The sequence below is a fragment of the Lycium barbarum genome, chromosome 7 (assembly GCF_019175385.1).
Source record: "Lycium barbarum isolate Lr01 chromosome 7, ASM1917538v2, whole genome shotgun sequence".
Classification (NCBI taxonomy): Eukaryota; Viridiplantae; Streptophyta; class Magnoliopsida; order Solanales; family Solanaceae; genus Lycium; species Lycium barbarum.
In genome coordinates, this window is record NC_083343.1 from 11,852,329 (window position 1) to 11,870,467 (window position 18,139).

Sequence of the window (18,139 nt, forward strand, 5' to 3'; positions counted from 1 at the left end):
AAAGCTTTGACAGAAATGACCAGAAGATTAAAATTAACAGGAGTAATACTAAAAGGTAAATTTCACAAAGCTAAAAGCTTTAACAGAATGAAACATTAGTTTCAATTTGTTCTTCAGCTCAAAAGTCTCGTGTTATTTGTTTCTCCAGTATTGTTTCATGTTGGATTAATTAAACTAATTGTAATCTTCCAGTACAAGCATTTGTTAAGAGAACATTCACCAAAACACAACTGGAAGTCTTGGAACCATAACGTAACAGAATCACCGCCAGCAGTGGCGGATTCGGGATTTTCATTCAGGATGTTCGGAAAAAAAAAAAAAACTAAATACACACTGCCATTTTTTGCCGAGGGAGTTCAAAAGTTAATATATGCACATAAAAACAGAAAATTTACCCTATATATACACTGTAATTTTTTACCGAGAATATTCAAGTGAACACCCTGGCTCCCAAGTAGATCCGCCCCTGGCCGCCAGAGACACAAAAGGAAAAGAAATAGGGAATATGACAACAAAAGAGTCCAACTTTAATAATGCACTAGATTGAGCCAAGCGAATGCAGCTCCGGCGTTAGGTGACAGTACCAGAGCCATTCTAATCTCCTGAGCCGATGCTGCTGAAGAGAAAACAACAATCATTGCAACTAAAACTACCATGGGTCAATGGGTTTGCGTCTTAAAAATTGGGTGAGTTTTACTTATTCTAAAATTAAAATGTATGGCCAATTACAAAATGTCATTTGACTTTTTAAAAGAGTTAATTTTAACCTGTTAGTTTGAGGGGTATATTTGAGCCAAAAACAAACCTTAAGGGTATTTTTAGACCTAAAAGGTGGATGGAAGGGTATTTTTAGACCAAATGATGAAAGGAGGGTATTTATGAGCCCTTTTCAATAGGTTAGGGGTATTTGTGAGCCTTTTCCGTTATATTTATTATATATTTATGCCAACTTCATCAATGAGGTGCTTTTGCTTAAGGGCTCGTGTGGTACGAGAGATAAGGGATAATTAATTTCGGGATTAAATTTGCGATAAGTTTATCCCACATTTGGTTGGGATAAAATTACGGTATAACTAATTTCAGAACTATAGTGTAATTTTTTTTTTCTATCTGGGAGGGTGGGACAATCCCAGAATAACTAATCTTGGGATAATTTGTTCCCCAACTAAACGATCCTAATGTTGTAATTAATATAAAGGGTAAAATGAATAAAAATTAATTTTATCTTGAGTTTTTAAAATGATAAATATTTTAAGATTGATCTTTTTAATAAGAACGTCAAGTATTTTGAGACGAAAAGAGTACCAATTGTCTATTAATGAAAGTGATGGGCTTAGAAATGTAAAAGCAAGACATGCAATGGACTTCGAAAAATGCGATGTCAAACAGCTAAGGGAAGTCAAGTCATATTCAATTGATTTGCTAGCAATAACCATGTTAGCTGTTAGTTAGTAGGCACCTTCCGTACAATGACGGAGTCAGAAATTTATGAGATTCAACAATATGCCAAATCAATCTTAAACCACTTTTGACCCTACACTAAAAGCTCTCCATATGTTAGAGAGATTCAATAATACATATCTATACATATACATGCATAAAATTTACTTGTGTTTTATCTGCACGATATAATTTTTTGAACGAAGAAAATTCAATTAAACCCTTTCTGTACGGGTAGAGACAAATGCACCGTTTCAACGAGGGGTTCATCTAAATTCAATACTTTCAATACGAAGCATCAATTTATGTGTAACAATGTACTGAAATTATAACAAATAGTAAATATGTACCAATACTTAGTTATAATTCTAAAACATAACCAGGTCTAAAGTTAAAAATTTTAAAGGTTGGAGTCATAGAGCTTTAATTTTGAATCCTTCGTATATGTAATTTTTCTCTTGCTCTCCCTTCCCCATGTTGTTGTGGTCCTTAATTTGCTTTTCCATTAAAGTACCTAGAATTTCCAACATCATGAACATGGAATGGCTTGCCATCAATCTTTTATGGGTATACCTCTAAGGAATAGAAGGACCATCTTGTATTTCTTTCAAGCATTTTAAAATATTTGTACTAACAGTTTGAAAAATATATTTATACAATCACAATTACAGGTAAATTCATTGATAAGTATTAAGCAATACAATAACAACAACATATTCAATGTAATTCTACAAATAGGGTCTGGAAAGGGTAGAGTGTTCGCAGATTTTACTTTTACTATGGAAGGTAGAGAGGTTGTTCCAAAAAGACTCTTAACTCAAAGAAAAGAAATAACATAAGTGAAGAAGTCAGGCAAAAACTATAGGAATCATAAGAAAGCAGTCTGAAAAAAGGGACAATAACTACCACAAAATAATACGATGATCGAAGTACAAGAAACAATAGATATTAAGTGATAATCTAGTTAAAATAATAATTAACTTGTTATCATGAGTTAAAATTCACTGATAATATAAAAAAAAATTGTGCGTTATCAACGTACATAAATTAAAACAGCAAAGGGTCATATATACCTCTGTACTATCCCAAAATAGTTGTGTGTATCCCTTGTTTGCTTTTTCGATATATACCCCCGCTGTTAGCGTTTTGGTCATATATACACCCGCGTCTAACAGTTCCGTTTAACAGGGAGACGTGGCACGATCTCACGGCTCCAATCATTTTCTTTTTTATTTAGTCTAATTTATCATAAAAAAAAACACAAAACAAAATAAAAAATTGAAAATTAGAAAGTCTAATCTCCGACGAAGCTCCACCACCAGCATCCGACGACTGCAACGGTATATTCATGGATCCATAATTAAAACTTTGAAATCTGCCCATAAGGTTCATGAACTCTACAATTAGATTCTTGCATACGAAAATGGTGGCCGAAAAAAAAAATTCAAAATGGTAAAAAAATTGTTGGAATAAATTGTGTATTGATAATTGAATCTAAAAATTATAATTAAAGCTTGTCTTGAGAAGCTGGAACGTGAAGAAAAAACAGAAACTCCATGAACAGCCATTAATGAAACTTGAAGCTTCAAGTTCAAGTTTTGGGTTTCTTCAAACGAGCTTTGTTTCTAGTGAATGTCATTGAAAAAGATCGGTTAAATTTTGAAGAATTGATATCTGAAATTTGGGATAATTTGGTGAAGAATTCGGTGGATTTTTAGGTGAATTTCTGTTGCAAATTAGTTGGAGAAGAAGAAGAAATCCCACATTTTGAATTTCAGAAATAGGCACATTTTTAAGAAATAGGCCTTTTCTGGTTTAAAATATTTTTTTAATGATAAATTAGATTAAATAAAAAAGAAAATGGTTAGAGCTGTCGAGATCGTGCCACATGTCCCTGTTAAATGGAGCCGTTAGATGCGGGGTTATATATGACCAAAACGCTAACAGCAGGGGTATATATCATCGAAAAAGCGTACGGTGGATAACCACAACTATTTTGGGATAGTAGAGGGGTATATATGACTCTTTGCCGTAATTTAAATCCTATTTTAAATTTTAAAAAAAAAATACTCTCTGAGTTATGTCGGGAGGACACAAATGCAAGCCTATGAAACGATCCGGAGTTCAACAATAAGTGTTAGGTCCAGAATTTTGCTTTATTACACAACTCCCACCCGCACACCTTCATTTTGAACCTCTTGAAAGTTTTTTTGTTGTTTTCCAAAAGGTTAAAAATCGAATCTCAGTGAGTTTAATCTTAATTGTCTGTCAACACTTTTCCAAAAGGTTAAACTCGTCTCGATGTGAGATTAAATGACTTTCAACACGATAATAAAGAGCTAAAGTCACATGATACCTCGGAAGGTCGTTCATCAATTTTACATCTAAGGTGATTAGTGTTGTATATATGCTCCAGGACATTGGACATCTGTTTTGTTGGGTCTAGTATAGATTAAATGGGAAATGGAGGGAAGAAATATGGAGGGAACGTGAGTTGTTCCCTTATGTTTTGGTGAAAAGCATTTCTCCCACATTGGTAGTGAAAAGAGAAGTTCCAAGTGTTTAAATAACGAAACACTTTTACTTGTTGTTAAAAGGGTTGAGGAAATAAGCAAGCCTCAGGCCGTCGTCGTCGCTCACTCGGCTTTAGCTTTGGCTTTGGTCAAAGATTGATTGATTAATCTTTTTGGACAAAATTTTCTTTAATTATTTAATTATTAATTAAATTAGCCAAATATCCAACCCGAACCAGATCCGCGCGCGACCCGGTTCATTTTCTTTCCCGGATTTTATTTAAAATTCCCGCTACTCGTTTTTAAGTTACTATTCTGAGGGTTGCAAACTTTCAGACTGTTCCTGTTTACTGGTTTTAAGTTTTCTGATTTTGAAAATATTCTTCAAACTTTATTGTTTCTGGAAATTCTCCAAAGTTGTTGTTCTAAGTATTTTCGTAATACAAATTGATAACATGTTTTACATCGCGAATTAGCTATCTTGAATGCCCTAATTTTCTTATTACTGTATATATATATTAATTATTTAATTATAGTTTTAATTTAAAATTTTAAATACTTTTTTCTAGAATAAGAGTTTGAGTGACTTTATGTATACTATTATACCTAGATATAAAATGTTTTGTACATTTTTTAATTTTGTATTTTATGAAATTTGTTATATTTCCCACTTCTTGTAATTCGACCATTTTCTAGACCTCATTTTATTTTTTATTATACAAGTACTTATAAATAAAACTTTGTGGAGATCTACATCCGTGCGTTTGGGTTGACGCCTGGTCATGCACCTACACTTTTTCTAGTAATCAGTTACTTATTTTTTTTTGTTTTTAATTATTTTATTTATAGCATTTAATGTAGATCTGCATTTTACATAAACAAAGAGAGTATTTTGCACATACCAATACTACATTATATTTATAGGTGCTATAGATTTTTACTTGTTCTTTTGTTTATTATAAAACCTTATGCATGTGTAAATTTGATGATAACAAGCTTCAACTTGTTTAAGAAAATTAATTTAAGTTTGGATTTGATGTTTCTTAAGGGCAACAAAGAAAGATGTTAAGCAAAATCTTCCAATTGTTGGCCACTTTTCTTCAACACGCAAAATAACTTTGCCTAATTGCTAGGTAATCATCATTTGCTATAATATGACCTGTTTCACAATATTATAGTCCCTTTGTCTCAAAATACTTGTCATTTTTCGCTTCTCTAAATTCAGACTACATAAATTTTGATCAACATTTTAAGATGTAATTTTCACAATTGATATGAGAAGAATTGCAACTTATTACATTTTTTCGTATAGTCTTTAAATATCTAAATTTTAATCTTAAAATATTAAATTAATCTAATCTAATTTAGTTTTGAAGATTCATTAAATTGATTCTCGAGAAGCGAAACGTAACAAGTATTTTGGAACAGAAGAAATACTTTTCAGCATGGCCTAATGAAACATATTCCAAGCATTTCACACTATAATTTGAGTGAAGGAAACTTTAAGCTAGAAATTAGCTTAGCTTCCTCAACCAAAACTGGTAGGAAAATTTTCCATCTACCCATTGCTCATTTTCCACTCTTACATATGTCAATATTCAAAGTACTAGGTGGACACTCAACATGTGAACATTGTTTAATTACAAATGGTGTTATATGGCTATACCTTGCAAAGTTGGTCCAAAATCTTTCTTTTTATTCAATTCCTTGAAAATTCCAACACCGTCATATCTTATAAATTGAAATGGAAAAAGTACGTATGATGATGGGAAGTACTAAATATTCTATGAAACAATTGAGATGTGTACAAACTGGCTCGAATCGCATTGCTATGAGAAGAAGTTTTTACCTATGCATAAAAAATTATATTTGGGGATTGCATTATGGTGGTAAATGGTGACTATACTCATGATTTAAGTTGTTATAATAGTGTTGAAGTCACTGGTAAGATTTAGAGGATAAAAGTAATTTAGCTTTTAGAGAAGATGAAAAAGTAGAGAAGAAAGTAGAGGTTTTTACTTTACTTAGCTTTAGAAATTCTTCAAGAAAGGGGTCAATTACGTGTGGAAAGCAAATTAATTTGAGAAAAAAAATTAATTAACCAAAAAAAAATGTCTGGGAAATTAGATTAGAAAATCAAAAAAAAAAAAAAATCATGTTGTCATTTGACTTAGAAAACTTCTCCTGATTTTTGAATTTCTTATCGCTTTAATTTGACCATCATTTTCTTAAATTATTTAGATTCACTGCAAGTAAGACTTAATTATTTGGCAGCTTTTAATCATAGTTCTATGAGTCCATGTCGTAATTTATTTTTCTTAATTTGAGTAATTTAAGTCAAAATGGCATTCCACACGAATTGGTTAATTATACCGCTAACATCAGTTTGTACTTGAAGAAAGAGAGAAATTATACTTCAAGATTTCTAAAGAACGTAATGTGAGTTAAGAAAGCTATTTTCACATGTTAAGATTAAATTAATTCATATGATTATCTTACTTTTTACACTTCTTTTCTTTAATATTTTTGTTTTCACATCAGTTAAAAGAATGCACTAATATCGAGCAGGGAATGTTTTATCCTTAATCATTATGAAATTATTTCTTCCCACAAAAGGAAAAATATCACTATCCAAGAAAAGAGAAATTGCTTTTTGTTATAAAATAAAACTATGAAGTAAATACACAAAAGAAATATGTAGAGAGAATATGTAGAGAGATATCAGATTATATTACTTCTTCTCTTTCAACATTGCATCTGTGCATCCTATTTATAGGAGCAACATACAAAGGAGATATTTTGGGATATTTTGGGATATTTGGGATATTTTGGGATATTTCCAAATTAATGGATATCCATTAGTTGGATATTTATAACACTCCCCCTTGGATGTCCATTAATAGATGATGTACCTCGTTAAAACCTTATTAAAAAAAACCCTGTGGGAAAAAGTCCTAATGAAGGAAAAAGAGTGCACATATCTAGAAATACGCTTTGAGAGCTGCCTCATTAAAAACCTTACCAAGAAAACCCAATGGGACAAAACTTGGTTAAGGAAAAAAGAGTACAACGCGTATTTCACTCCCCCTGACGAAGACCAAGATTCAAATGTCGGAGTCTTCGCATTCCAATCTTGAATATCATCTTCTCAAGAGTTGAAGTTGGCAAAGATTTAGTGAACAAATCTGCAGGATTGTCACTTGAACGGATTTGTTGCACATCAATATCACTATTCTTCTGGAGATCATGTGTGAAAAATAACTTTGGTGAAATGTGCTTTGTTCTATCTCCTTTTATGAAACCTCCTTTTAATTGAGCTATGCATGCAGCATTATCTTCATATAATACTGTGGGTATTTTTGTATCACACTTCAAGCCACATCTTTCTCTGATGAAATGTATCACTGATCTTAACCACACACATTCTCTACTTGCTTTATGAATAGCGATTATCTCAGCATGATTTGAAGAAGTAGCAACAATGGACTGCTTGGTCGATCGCCATGATATAGCAGTACCTCCGCATGTAAACAGATAGCCCGTTTGAGATCGAGTTTTATGTGGATCAGATAAATAACCTGCATCTGCATAACCAACAAGATCTGTACTACCTTTGTTAGTATAAAACAGACCCATATCGCTAGTTCCCTTCAGATATCGCAATATATGCTTAATCCCGTTCCAATGCCTCCGTGTAGGAGAAGAGCTATATCTTGCTAGCAAATTAACAGAAAATGCTATGTCAGGTCTTGTAGCATTAGCAAGATACATAAGTGCACCTATTGCACTAAGATATGGTACTTCAGGACCAAGTAGCTCTTCGTTTTCTTCCTGAGGTCGGAACGGATCTTTGCTCACTTCAAGTGAGCGAACAACCATAGGAGTATTTAAAGGATGCGCATTGTCCATGTAAAACCGATTTAAAACTTTCTCAGTATAGGCAGATTGATGTATAAAGATCCCTTTTGCGAAATGTTCAATTTGCAGACCAAGACAGAGTTTTGTCTTTCCGAGATCTTTCATCTCAAATTCTTTCTTCAAATATTCAATCGCCTTTTGGAGCTCTTCTGGAGTTCCAATGAGGTTTATGTCATCAACATAAACAGCAAGTATAATGAACCCTAATTTTGTTTTCTTAATAAAAACACATGGACAAATGGCATCATTTATATATCCTTCATTTATCAAGTACTCACTTAGGCGATTATACCACATACGCCCTGATTGTTTTAAACCATATAATGATCTTTGTAATCCGATTGAATACATTTCCCGAGACTTTAAACCAAATGCTTCAGGCATTTTATATCCTTCAGGAATTTTCATATAAATTTCATCAAGTAAGCCACATAGGCCGTGACAGCATCCATCAGTATAAAGAATGTGACATCTTCTGTTGTTTGGACTGCTGGCCCAATAAACATTACGTTTACCAAGATGGATCATTTTACTTGGTAATTATTCTACGTCAACATGCTTTAAGAGACGTAGAAATCAAATCCTCACAACCTTATACAATATTGCGCGATATATTGTATATTGTCGACAAGATATCATGTTGTATCGGTTCGCAATTCGACATAACTTACTGAGATCTCATCACTTCATTATTTTCAGGTACCTGAACCTCCTATAAGGTTTATGAAATGTTATGTCGTAGCTCTTCAAGAGCACATTGCCTCCTTATTATGATCATTTGCTCCTCCCTTTTTCAAGGATTATTATATTTGGAACCGATTGGTCTACCATGCTCCATGCACGCTGTAGACTTTGTCCTTCAGGGACATTAAGAGCATTTTGCAGATGAAATATGAAATAGTTGGGTCAGCAAATGCTTCCAGCATTTGACTTGAATTATCTGAGGATCATACTGATGATAATTCACAACATATTTCTTAGCTGCTTATTCTCTCCCCCTTATTTTAGTGACATATGTCCCCATTTTCTTTGGAAAAATCCATCTGTGTGCATCATGGTATATCCATTAATCATGTATCGCACATCAAATGCTAAAAGATGGAAATATCTAGTTCCTGACCCTGAACCAAATATGAGGGGAGAATTTATCAAAATTTATTAATCTGAAGCATACAAGTGCTGTTGTATGCAATATACCATATCTCAGACCAACATCTGAAACTCTGTTCTCATAAGCAATGGTTTAGCTGTATTATGGAGGCATCCAATGCCAAACCAACTTAGATATAAATCAGCATTATCAAGATGATTGTCTTGATTACATATTCTGAAAATTGTGCTTCCAACTCAATTATTTTGAGCAAGCAACTTTGTAAATGTCAAACTGCCAGTTGACAATAAACATACATGTGACTGTCTTAAATAGATGCATCTATTTAAGACATCACATTGCAGGTGAAGGGGCCCACATTCACCTTTTATATTTTTCAGAATTTTGGGGATTCAGTCCCAACATTAGCTGGTGTAATCAATTTATCATGAGAATAAGCAACACAAACAAATTCTTGAAGAATCTTCTAGTTCTTCAATATGTTTTTTAATACTCAATTAACACATCAGATTTAAATCAGGACGATCAAAATGGTCTTGTCAACTGATAAAATTATCTGTACCCGTAAACTTCAAGTTTACTATGACGAGTGCTATTTCTTTTAATAAACTTCTGGTTTACTATTGCATGAAATTTTATGTCAAAACTTCTGGTTTATTGTGACATGCGATCTCATCATGCTCGGGTAACGCTTTACACACGTGACCCTACCCGTAATAAGTTGGAGATATTCAATCTTCCAATCATCTGTAATCTCAATATGATGACCATTTTTCTCGCTAGTAAACTTCAGGTTTACTATAATTTATTTTCCGATCGAAATAATTATGATTTGAGATGAATGGTACTATCATATATAAGCTCTTCGAGAGACATCAATTTGTTCACCATAATCATATATTATTTGGACACTGCTAGTGTCATGATACTTGTAAATAAATAATTAGCTCTTCTGGAGCCTTTGATCATTAATTTCTATTACCAAATATTTCTTAAATACTTCTGGTACCATTAAAGCAAATTTCGACACTACTGGTGTCACGAAATAAACATTGAATTCTAAACTTCAATATTTCAAACATCTCCTTCAGGGAGATTCATCATTAACTGAGTATTTTGTATCTAAGCTCAAACACATAATAATCAAATCCTTCATAAAGAAATACATTAATTGTTATTTCCTTCAAGGAAATCAATAACAACTAACCATAATGTATTAATGTGGTTATAGGAGAAAGCATTCTACTCTTCTTCCTTTTGCCTTAGAAATATGTTTCGACGTACGACAGGTACATGTAGCAATGTCTGAATTTCATACCACCAGAATATAACATCTACATTCCTTGTATTTTATCCCTCCAGGAGATAAGTTGTGGCATTTGTTCATTCACTTCGGGGAATGAAACCAGATTATTTAAATGTGCTTGAAATACGACGCTCATCAACAGCTCGTTATTTTGGTCAAACACAAGAAAATATTGCTTCAAAGTATTTCTCAGATATTTTGGTAATTCTTTCTGCTTCAGGAGTAAAGTTTCAGAGTTTTACTGCTTCGGGAGTAAAGTTTCAAGTTTTACCACTTTGGGAGTAAAGTTTAAAGGTTGACTAATTCAGGAGTAAATTTCTGAATTCTACTACTTCGGGAGTAGATTTCAGAGTTATTTCAGGAGTAGAATTAAAAACCTTACTACTTCAGGAGTAAAATACATAGGCTTACTACTTCTAGAGTAGAATTCAAAGTTTGCTACTCGTGGAGCAAAATTATGAGTTTAGTACTTCGGGAGAAAAGCATATAATATTCAGAATATTTCTTCTCAATTATTCTACCTCTTCTGGAGATGGATCATGATATTTTCACAATCAAATGCATGTTTATATTTATAGGCTTTACTACATATTATCACATTCACTTCAGGGAATGGATCTATATTTATAACATTTATCAAAAGTTTTAATTCTTCAGGAATAAAACATAATTATCTGAACGCGCCTTAAGCATATCAAATCGTGATAGCTTATAGCCTCTTTTAAGATATTGCTACTTCAGGAGCAAATCGAGGCATACATATAATGTGGAGAATTTTTCTCTAACACATCTTCAATCATAAACACAATAAGCTCGTAAAAATATTACCACTTCTGGTGTTCACGGATATAACTCATTTAATCAATTCATATTTGCGAACTAACCTTCCAGTAGAATATTGGCATAAGGCCTTCAGCAACTTTGGTTTCAAGATATTTTGGCAAAAAGAGGCCGAAGTGCTATATTCCATAGTAATATTTAAAAAAAAGAAAGGTCATGTTTCTTACTACGTTGATGGTGAGCTTCTCCCAAAAATCAGTTTAAAATTTTCATAGTTGTTAAAGTCAACAACAATCAACCATCAAAACAAAGATAGAAAAATACTTGGAACATGTTACCTGAACTGTTTAGACTAAATAAGTACTGCAAGTCCTTTACTTTATCTCCAGGAGGCAACGACTTGTACTCAGTGTAATTCCAAGAATTGCACCTTCGAGGCTTTCAAAGTATTTGCTCAAGATGGCTGAGGCTCGTGCTGATAACGTGTTATAAAATAAAACTATGAAGTAAATACACAAAAGAAATATGTAGAGAGAATATGTAGAGAGATATCAGATTATATTACTTCTTCTCTTTCAACATTGCATCTGTGCATCCTATTTATAGGAGCAACATACAAAGGAGATATTTTGGGATATTTTGGGATATTTGGGATATTTTGGGATATTTCCAAATTAATGGATATCCATTAGTTGGATATTTATAACACTTTTAAGTTTGTTATTTCCTTTTCAGCTACTCAAGAGTAACTTTTTCATCTTAACTACCTTACCCTTACGTGTATATATCAATCTTAAACCGTTCTATAAGATAATCTGCTACTTGGCTTATAATTATCATCCCATTCTCCACAATTATTTAATATGTAAAATTTGAATTTTAGGTAGGTCGCTCGAAGAACAATACGTGTATATATTTCTAATACGTTTAATTTAATAAATCAAAAGACAACTATAGGTAAACCTCCTTAAAATATGAGATTTGAAATTTTAAAGATAAACTATCTTATCTGCTACAACAAATAAAAATGACCTATCGCTTGTCGGTATAAAAATTATTTACACTAAGGGTGTATATTTCTTAAACTCATTGCTAAAACTACATAAGTATCCTTTATATCAAGAATCTAACTACCGTCAAACCTCTCTATAATTGTCATTCGTTATAACTGCATTTCACTATAACTAGAGCTGTCAATATGGGTTTGGCCCGCGAGGCCGGCCCAACCCAACCCTTTATTTAAGTAGGGTTGGGCTAAGACTTTTTTAGCCCATATAGAAGTGAGGCTCAAAAGCCCAGCCTCCCTTGGCCTGCCGACCTCAAGGGTTGGGCTGAGGCCAGCCCTTGAAGCCAGAAAAGAATAATAAATTAATTAATTTAAAAATAAATATAAGTAAATTAAACAAAAAGATAAAAAGTATTGAGAAAAAAGAATGTACTTACTACTAATTAGTAGTAATTTGAAACTAGAGTAATACTTTTTAGTCTTAGAATTTATATTATGTTTAATTTCTTTCGAACGTGATCTGAATTAGTGATTAAAAATAATAATTTATATTTGTTCTCTTGAATTTTTTCTTCTGTGATATGGATTTGCCTAAAAATGAGTGGTAGACGATTCTATTTCATATTGCAAAAGTTTCATGTTCAAATTGTATCAAAAATCACTTAGAAAATGTTATTTCGGAAGATGGAAAAACTTAAAGGGCTGGCCCGTCCTAACCCGCGGCCCGCTTATGGTTGGGTTGGGCTTTCATTTTGCTGGCCCTTCAATTAAAAGGGCCAGCCCATCCTAACCCATTTAATTCTTTGGCCCTTTAGGGCTGGATTGGGTTGGGTTGGGCTAGCCCATTTTGACACCCCTAACTATAACGGTCTGATTTTCTTCAGAACCGATTTTTCATGTTATATTTTACTTCTCTATAACAGCATTCTACCTATAACAGCAATGCACTTATTATAGCGGTATACTCTTTGTAAAATTACCTCTCTATAACAGTCATACTCAAATATTGTGTAATAATATTTTTTAGGAAATATATTATATATACAAAATATCAGGGGTGTATCTAGCATAATAAATGGGGGTTCAATTGAACCCCTAAATTTCGATGCGGAGTATACATTTATGTGTAAGAAATTATGAAAATTCTAATAAATAGTAGATATGAATCCATAACTTTAAATATATAATGGGTTCAATACTAAAAATCTTAACGTTGAACTCCTAGATTTTAAATCCTGGATCCGCCTCTACAAAATATTAAAATATTTATATTAATCATTATTAATGTCATGCACATGGTAAATTTTAAGTACAAATATCTAAATTAAAAAAAATAAATTACAGCACAAATCCCATCTCATAACACCAATCAAGCATAGGATGCTGTCTTTTGCCAAAAAAAAAAAAAAAAGCATGGGAAGCTACCACTTATATGGAGTTTGATACAACATGTCCAATCCTTGAAACTTATACTGATGAAGAGATTATTGCACAAGTCATTGGAGTAAAAGAACAAGAGGCATCGAATGCTGACAGCAAAAAGTACAGAAAGTTAATTGTTTGCGTACTTTTGTTCATAACAGCTAAATGAGATCTAAATATCGGATGTCAGTATACATGCATAACAACACCTCATTATAACAGCTATGAAATTTTCAGACAAACACTCTCATTATAGAGAGGTTTGACTCTACTAAGAAAATGAAAATTTCACTTGTTAAATAGGATGTCGAAATGCTACGTATCGGAAAAGGATAATATGAAAAGTCAAAAATATGGACCGGTTGGAGATAGCAATCACACTACTCGGCTTATAATTATAACCTCATAGTCATACCATTCCTATTTAATTTTTAGGTAGCTCGAACCATGTACAATACGCGTATGCATTGCACAAATACATATATTTTCTTTATAAAAAAACTAAAAACTAATAAAAAAATATAAAATGTCACCAATTAAATGGGATGTCTAAATGCCACGTGTGACAATTTTTTTGAAAAAACACAGGGAAGGTGGTGGGGGGAAGGGTCATCAAAGTAACATGACAAAGAAGTTATTGATGACCTAACTTATCGGGATTGTCCTAACTGTTAAAAGTCTAAAAAATTAAACAAACAAAAAAACTCTATAAATACTCTTTCTTCTTCTTACACTTTTTAACCTACCCTAAAAACCTTCACTTATTACTCGGACAAACACACCCCAAAAAAAACAAAAGAAAAAAGGGAAGAAACTCAACCCAAAGTTCAAAGAAAAATTGTTTTCTTTTTTTCTCTTTATAATTCCAGATTGATTTGAAGGAGTAATGATTAAAAGCTCTGAAGGGTCTATTTTGAGGAGGAAAAATAATAAGGAGATAATGAATCAAGAAAAGGATGATCAGAATATTATTACAAACGAAAAGTGCAAGAAGATGAAGAAGACTATTGCAAAAATAAACAAAGGAGAAAATAATAATTACCCTTTGGTTTGTTATCATGAATTGCCAGAATATATGAAGGATAATGAGTTTATTCTCAATCATTACAGAGCTGATTGGCCTATTAAACAAGCTCTTCTCAGCATTTTTCGTTGGCATAATGAAACTCTTAATGTCTGGACGTAAGTATATATCCATCTCATTTCATTTTTGTATATTTTCTCTTGGATATAACTTATATACACTACTAAAAATGTGAATTTTGGATGAACTCCGTCGAAAATTGGCTCATCGAAAATGTTTCCAAGAACTTTCTGTCTGACCGCGTTCAAACGGGAACAACCATCAGAAATTTGCGTTTTTTTAGTAGTGTAGTTACCGTCTGAAAAATATTATACTCTCTGTACATAAGTGTATATTAATATGTTGCATGTAATAAATAACTTACTTATTATTGGTTACTTTAATCTGATCGTGTAGAAATTCTAATACACATATGTGTTAAAAGAGTTAAACTCTTTTGCTCTTTCTTTTTGTGGTTAATTTTTAAAATTGGATTTGTTAGGTGGAGTATTTATTAATATATTGATCTATTATTCTATTTTCAGTTTGTATATTTAACCTAGTTTAAACAAAGGTTAAACTTGTTGATTCTCATTTGCAGGCATTTACTTGGGTTTATTCTATTTGTGGTATTAACCTTATCCAATGTAGTGCAAGTGCCTCAGCTTGCTGATTTCATGACTATGTTTAACTGGTAAGTCACCTAAATTCTATGTTTATACTTGTTTTTCCTTTCACTCTACCAATGACTAATTTTCACATTAAGTTTTGTTTATGAAATTAAAAGTAAGAAAATGGTTCTTTTTTTTTTTTCGTTCCTAGTGAATGCAAATAAATTCAGAGATTGCATTTCTTTAAGATCCCTAATTCTCATTTTTCTCATTAATAGTTGCTTCATTTTTTTCAATTTTCTCCCTTTTCATGTATAGACCTCCTTTTCCTTCAAGCAATCGGGAACCCTTTTTTTGTACGGTCTCCAATTAGGTATCTAATACTCGTATTGAGACTCCCGACTAAATTCAAATTTGTGCTAAAAGTCCCATGTTGAGTTAAACGCTCCCGAATAAAGTAATAATAGCGACTCCATATTCAACGATTTGAACCCGTGAGCTCTTTATTTCTAAAGTTACCTAAAAGAGACACTTCTGTAAGTGTTATTAAATTGAGCAAGGTAAAAGAGAGTTAGGTCACCTAACCTATGAAATCTTTTTGTTTTTTTCTAGTTTCCCAACAAAATCCATTTGTCTCTTATTTCCTACTAATCAAAAATGCAAAGTTAGTACCATGAAAAGTGAACTTTTAATTTTTTATTTTTTTTGAAATTTGAATTATTTCTATAGTAGATCCTAGTCCTAGTGACAGCTAACAGACACCCTATAGGGGTCCATTTTAATAGATGAAAAGTTGGTGAATTGGATAGTAGTTTTTAGCATATGCTTTTATGAAAGTTGTTGGCTCTCAAACTTCCAACTACATTCCATAAATACGTTCGCATTTATTTATGCCATATTTTTTTTATTGGCTCACACTCACGTCACATTTTGTTTTATACAGTAATAAAAATAAACTTAGTCTTTGCTTCACCAAAGTATCACACCCTCCAACAAAATTTTTGGAATTTATATATCAATTCACTTTAATATAAATTGAAAGAAGGAAAAAGGACGGAATATAAAATATTAGCACTAAATAATGTTTAATTTTTTTCATCTTGCATCACTAATTAAAAAGCGTTTCAATTTCATCAAAGGCCTTAATTTCTGATGTTATTTGGGGTGAAGAAAGAAAAAAAAACAATTGTTGGATTTATTGTTTGATAATTAATTGTTAAATTTTGATTCAATCTTGCAGGAACTTACCCACGAGTAGTGATGTAAACGTCTCCAATAATTCAAAGGAATATTTCGGGGTGAGTTATTTAATTCTAAAAGGCCAGGAAAAACATAACATGGAACATGAACAATGTGTCTCTTTTTTAGTAAAACAGGAGTAAATGTCTATGACAAAAAAGATCTAATAACTTGGAAAATAAAGTAAATAACAAGTTATAACGTGTTAAACCACACTAGTAACAAATTTCACTTCTTTTCCATAGTGACATGTATAATAGGGAAATTAACATGAATGGTCGCCCACCAAGATAATAGTTGGTAAATGTATATTTTTTTTATATATTAATGTATAAAATACATATTTTATACATAAATAGTATATATCTTTTGTATATATTTGGTTAGCGGCTGTAATTATTTTCGGCCAAGCAGTAAAATGTGTTAAAGGCCAGGGAAATTAATTTAATACCACCTCCCCCCCCCCCCCTCCCCCCCCCCCACCCCAAAAAATAGCCGACAGATACGTAATATATGTATAATTAGCATATAATATATGTATATTGATTTGTCCGAGCAAACAAATGTGTAAAATTCCCTAATTTAAACCCTCTTATATTTCAGGGCCCAGCTAGACTAATTGATTTGAAGCAGGACCAAAACTTACAATTGGACATGATGTCAACAAATAGAGTAACAAGTGAAACAACATGGCCATTTTATGTATTCTTGGCTGGTTCTATGTTCTGTCTGCTTTCAAGCAGCATTTGTCACCTCTTCTCATGCCATTCCCACAAATTAAACACCCTTTTGTTGAGAATGGACTATGTTGGAATCACAGTCATGATAATCACCTCATTCTTCCCACCAATTTATTACATCTTCCAATGTTCACCACACTGGCAAATTGTGTACCTAAGTGGGATTACAATCATGGGAATTTGTACCATCATCACCCTCCTTTCCCCCGTGTTTTCGACCGGGAAGTACAGATCGTTTCGAGCTGTTCTGTTCATGTCCATGGGATTATTCGGCCTGGTACCTGCTGTCCATGCGATAATACTGAACTGGGATGTGCCCGAGAGGAACGTCACGCTAGCTTACGAGTTGGCCATGGCGCTGTCTTATTTAATTGGGACTATGTTTTATATTACTCGTATCCCGGAGAGATGGAGACCTGGATTTTTTGACCTAGCTGGTCATAGTCATCAAATATTTCATGTATTTGTGATCTTAGGTGCATTGTCACACTATGGTGCTGCACAAGTTTTCTTGGAGTATAGGGGTCGATTGGGATGTGACAATCAATAAATTACAATGCACTATAACTTTATTTACAAACGAAAAAAAGGAAAGAAAAGAACAGGATTATCATACTTTTTCTTTTTTTTCTTTTGTATTTTAAAAATTATATATTGTTGATGTAAGGTATTGCTTTGTGTTATGCAAGGGGTTAACTTTTTTACCCTTTTAGATATAGGACAACCATTCATTTGTAATGTAATGAACTTCTAATATACGATTGCCATTATTTTTTACTTTTTCATCTCAAGAAAATGTTAGGCTCAGTTTTTCTTTTAAATTCTTCTTCTTCTCCTTCTTCTTCTTCATGTATAAAAAAACATTAATGAAGATGCTCACCACACCTTATGTTTATCTCATCAAATTTTAGGAGTCAAATATTAAAGTGAGAATATACATAACCGAATCATCTTTTAGGGATAAATTTATCAGCTAGTGCAAAGAATTCC

The 18,139-nt window shown here is 32.4% G+C and overlaps 1 protein-coding gene across 1 annotated transcript; it reads left to right on the forward strand.

Annotated features, from left to right (window-relative positions):
• Positions 1 to 14,224: 14,224 nt before the first annotated feature.
• LOC132603126 (heptahelical transmembrane protein ADIPOR1-like) lies at positions 14,225 to 17,926 on the forward strand. The gene is made up of 4 exons (XM_060316030.1): positions 14,225 to 14,678; positions 15,161 to 15,253; positions 16,411 to 16,468; positions 17,013 to 17,926. Exons 1-4 carry the CDS (start codon positions 14,383 to 14,385, stop codon positions 17,697 to 17,699), a joined length of 1,134 nt encoding a protein of 377 aa, XP_060172013.1. The 5' UTR covers positions 14,225 to 14,382; the 3' UTR covers positions 17,700 to 17,926.
• Positions 17,927 to 18,139: the final 213 nt, after the last annotated feature.

Coding starts and splice junctions, on each gene's coding strand:
- LOC132603126 (XM_060316030.1), top strand. CDS start 14,383: ATGATTAAAAGCTCTGAAGGGTCTATTTTGAGGAGGAAAAATAATAAG. Junction 14,679..15,160: donor GAAACTCTTAATGTCTGGAC/GTAAGTATATAT, acceptor TCTCATTTGCAG/GCATTTACTTGGGTTTATTC. Junction 16,469..17,012: donor ATTCAAAGGAATATTTCGGG/GTGAGTTATTTA, acceptor CTTATATTTCAG/GGCCCAGCTAGACTAATTGA.